General features: G+C 40.5%; 1 protein-coding gene across 3 annotated transcripts; it reads right to left on the bottom strand.

Moving 5' to 3' along the window:
* Nucleotides 1-798: 798 nt before the first annotated feature.
* On the bottom strand, nt 799-3,367 carry LOC116248006 (pentatricopeptide repeat-containing protein At2g03880, mitochondrial). Of its 3 annotated transcripts, none has more exons than XM_031620561.2 (2): nt 2,981-3,111; nt 799-2,895 (listed from the first exon to the last, which is right to left on the bottom strand). In XM_031620561.2, the coding sequence occupies exon 2, from the start codon at nt 2,820-2,822 to the stop codon at nt 1,326-1,328; it is 1,497 nt and encodes a 498-aa protein (XP_031476421.1). In that variant the 5' UTR covers nt 2,823-2,895; nt 2,981-3,111; the 3' UTR covers nt 799-1,325. The 3 variants fall into 3 exon arrangements, with proteins under 3 accessions (XP_031476421.1, XP_031476412.2, XP_031476402.1); XM_031620552.2 differs by having other exon boundaries at nt 799-2,846; nt 2,981-3,107; XM_031620542.2 differs by having other exon boundaries at nt 799-3,367.
* Between the last annotated feature and the right edge of the window lie 880 nt (nt 3,368-4,247).

Raw genomic sequence — 4,247 nt, 5'->3', positions numbered from 1 at the left:
ATTTTTAACAAATCTTTGGGATCTAGTGGTGGGTATCGGCCCGGCCCGGTAAGGGCCGGCCCGGGTCTCGTTCCGGGCCCAACCCGGCCCATTTAAATTTAAAAAATATTTTTTAATTATAAAATAACATTTTTTAATATAAAATATATTTATTAAGAATAAAAAAATATTATTAAAACAAAAAAATTAAAATATATATATATTTTTAACTTACCGGGCCGACCCGGGCCTGGCTGTCGGGCCCATGCCCGGCACGGGCCGAGAATTTCCTGCCCCAAACCCGGCCCGACGCCCAGCCTTATTGGGATCCACCCTTATACACCATTGCCAAACAAGATCTGTTAATATCTTCACAAAACAAGTAAAACCTACAATTAATTGTAAGAAATAAGAGAAATCAATGATTTATCCATCTTTCTCCAAGCCTCACACCATTCACACCATGAGAAAACTTTTCCCACCGCGAGTTCTCCAACAAATCGCTGGTTTCTCTCTCTCTCTCTCTCTCTTTTGGTTGAAAACTGGCAAAACCTCTCCCTTCTACGGCTTATAGAATGTTTAGAAAGAGGGAGGAAGGAAGAGTAACATTTAAAAATACACACGCAAAAAGAGGCCTCTGGTTCCTTTTGCATTTTTGTCTTGTATCGTACGAAAAAAATGAAGGAGTATCACTTGCATACGAGCAATATACTTATGATACATGAGCATATCATTTATCATAAGCGTACCATATAGGTTTTCTAAACCTGTACGATACGTACATATCCTACGATGTGGATAACATTTAGAATGCATGGGTAGAGAATTGCAAGCCCATTGTGGGCCTTCCAAACTTTTGAAGTCCAATAAAATTGGTCAACCAAATTTTGCATACAGGTACCAGCGATCCTGAGTCGGTGTCATCATTGATCTGTTGGAACAACTATAACGCGAGACCTGCCAAAGCTGGTTAAATATGGATTAGGGATGATTAACTACAATCGCTCTGCACAAGATCACAGGGTGGCTTCTGTTGTTTACTGGTTAACAAGATGGAGATGTTCAAAGTCAGAACTCCAAGAATATAGTTTAATTTAAACTTGGTAATGTCAACCATACGCAACTTAATAAATTGCAGTGCCAGATAAATTTCCTCAACAGGCAATATGGCTCCAAGAGCTGGAATTATTGTGATCCAAGCATCCCCACTTTCTTCGGTGAATTTAGAAGATTGGTAAACTATATACACAGAGTGCTTCTAGAGGCTTAAAACATGCTCTTCAGGATTCTGACAGCAACCATCAAGCAGTAGAAATTTCAGAAAAGAGTTTCTGAAGTCCACGTTTTCACCAGTAATCCCTGCAGGAACAAGCACCATCTTTGAAATGATGGAAACGGATGGCATCCCTTACCACAATTGTCCTACTTTCACTTTTTGCAACAAGTTTAACAAAATTATGACAATCCCCACATATTCTTAGGTTCTTCATGATCCTAATAGGTTTTTCCTTAGTAATACTGATCAGGCCAAAGGCCACTGCCAGTTTCTCACTATGATAACGCAGTGAATCTTCTTTCTGTTCATTTTCAATATCATGCAATACGAAATTTGTATCAGGAAGGTAGCCAAAGCTGCTTATTCTCTGGATCAGTCTATCAATTTCATTGCTGATCGCCTCCATCTGGGGATGTGATTTATCGCCTAAAGTAAATGCATGCAGCTTTCTGTCAACTTCAATCCAACTGCAACCAGGCTCTTTTCTTACTCCTCTGTCTCTCATGGACTTCCTAACTCGAGAAACATCATTCCAGTTGGAGGAAGCAGCATAAATATTTGACAATAGTATGTAAGTTCCCTCGTCATCAGGTTCCAGTTCAAGAACTTGATTTGCAACATAAGCTGCAAGCTTGACGTTTCCATGAACCCTGCATGCTCCAAGGAGTGCCCTCCAGATAACAGCATCAGTTTTACCTGGCGTTTCATGAATGAAATTGATTGCTTCATCAAGCTTCCCTGCACGTCCAAGAAGATCAACCATGCAACAGTGATGCTCCATTTGAGGTTCTATCCCATAAAGCCTTTTCATTGATCTAAAGAAATGCCATCCTTCATCAACCAGACCAGCATGACTGCAGGCAAACAGAACCCCAACAAGGGTAATACCATTTGGATTTGTCCCCGACTTCAACATCAACTCAAAAAGATGCAGACCTTCCTTGCTAAAACCATTTTGAGCCATGCCAACTATCATCGTGCTCCAAGAAATGACGTCCTTGACAACCATCCTTGTAAATGCAGTTTTTGCCTCTCCAAGATTTCCACACTTGCAGTACATATCCAGAAGAGCATTTTCCACAATCAAATCTCTTTCAGACTTGATAACATGAGCATGCACTTGCGTGCCCACCTCTAAAAGCACTAAGCTAGTACAAGCTCTAAAAGCACTGGCGAGAGTTGCCTGATTCGGTATGAATCCAACACGTTTCATCTGCTTAAAAAGGTCGACAGCTTGATCGCCATCACCATTCTGAGCCACAGCACCAATGACAGAATTCCACACAACCAAATCGCCAGTAACCATTTCGTTAAAAACGTCATATGCATCACTCAAGCTACCACACTTAGCGTACGTGTCGATCAAAGAACTTCTAACAAAGACATCCGATTCCAACCCACTCTGTATGATACGACCTTGCAAGTGCTGCAGGGTTCTCAAGTCGTGACAAGCTCGAAGAACAGAAGAAAACGTGAACATGTTTGGTCTTGTTCCGTCTCTATACATCCGAACCAAAAGCTCCAATGCTTCATCATCGGAACCATGATCGACGCAGGAGGTAATCATTGTTGTCCAGGAGACGACATTTCTCTGGGGTATTCCCTCGAACAGTTTACGTGCATCAGCCAAACAATTGAATCTAACGTACATATTGAGTAGATTGTTGAGCAGAAACGTATTAGGGCGATACCCATTTGAGGAAATATGTTGGTGAACGAGTTTACCTTGAGAGAGTGCTCCTCTGTCCACACAGCACCTGATGAGCTCAGCGTAAGTGAGATAGTGAGCGAAAACACCATGCTCCTCGAGCAAATGCATCCTGGTGATGGCCTTTTCAAGATTTCTTCCATAGCAGAACCTGCTGAAATCGTCAATCAAATTCGAACAGCTTCTTTGGACGTTCGGCACAGCTTTGGCGAAAGAATTCATACGTGGAAATGGTTGGACAACATCGCCCACCCGTCGTTCATGCCAACGAAACGCTCCGTCGTCGTCAACTGGCCGAGACTGGTGCAAATGGATCCAATTTGGACCGGGTTCATATAATAAGGGGATTCCTCTTTTATTGATCCAACGAGTCCGACATGAGCGTGAGGCATACGCCGATGCAGTGAATCATGCTCAGTCTCGAGTCAGACATTTACTCGACAAGTTTCGAATCCTGCCGGACACATGTTGCCAAGGATTCATATGCCGAGCCATTACCATTCTACTTCATAGTTTTGATTCAGCTAGATCTGGTTGAAGTTCTAATGATTGCTATATGTATGCCCATACACAATTGATGCTAGAAGCCAAGATATTGGTTCTCTCGTTTGTAAAGATGTGCACATCTATTTTTTTCCTATTTCCTCTGTGTGTTAGATTAATTAACTTTGTCATATATGTTTATAGATAATATCTACTTCATGATTTTGGTCCTACTGCTTCCGCTTTGCTGCGCCTTGTTTCACAGGCTTGGACATATATTAGGACATGTCCTGAGTTGCTGCAGATGGCCCTTTGTGTAATTCCTGTGTCTTCTCTTCCTTCCTTCACGCATTTAGAAACACCAACAACAGTGAAATTGGCTGGTTCTTTCAAATAGGACATTTTTCTCAAAGCATTTTTCGGTTTTGCTATTTTTTCAAAATATTACTATGAAATCTATTTTGTGTAGCCTGAATCAGCTCGCCTTTGTATTTATATTTTCTCGAAACTTCACACATAAGCATGACTATAGATTTACTTCATGATTTTTGGCACTGTTCTATAGTTGACTTTGTTCCATCCAGCTTACTAAGATAATTTAGCTTAAGATTGACGCATAGCCACAACAATCGTTCTCGGATTTTTACCGATGAGATTTTTCTCGGATACTTTTTGGCAAGGAAAATCTCAGAGTTTTTTAAAAACATAGAAAATGTTAAGTAAATGTACAATAAATGAGAAACTAATAAGAATATATTAAAAAAATCTAGTTAAAAATATAAAAATGTAAAGTAATAAGCA

This window comes from Nymphaea colorata, chromosome 1 (assembly GCF_008831285.2).
Source record: "Nymphaea colorata isolate Beijing-Zhang1983 chromosome 1, ASM883128v2, whole genome shotgun sequence".
NCBI classification, from domain to species: Eukaryota; Viridiplantae; Streptophyta; class Magnoliopsida; order Nymphaeales; family Nymphaeaceae; genus Nymphaea; species Nymphaea colorata.
This window is presented reverse-complemented; position numbering and strand designations above follow the sequence as displayed.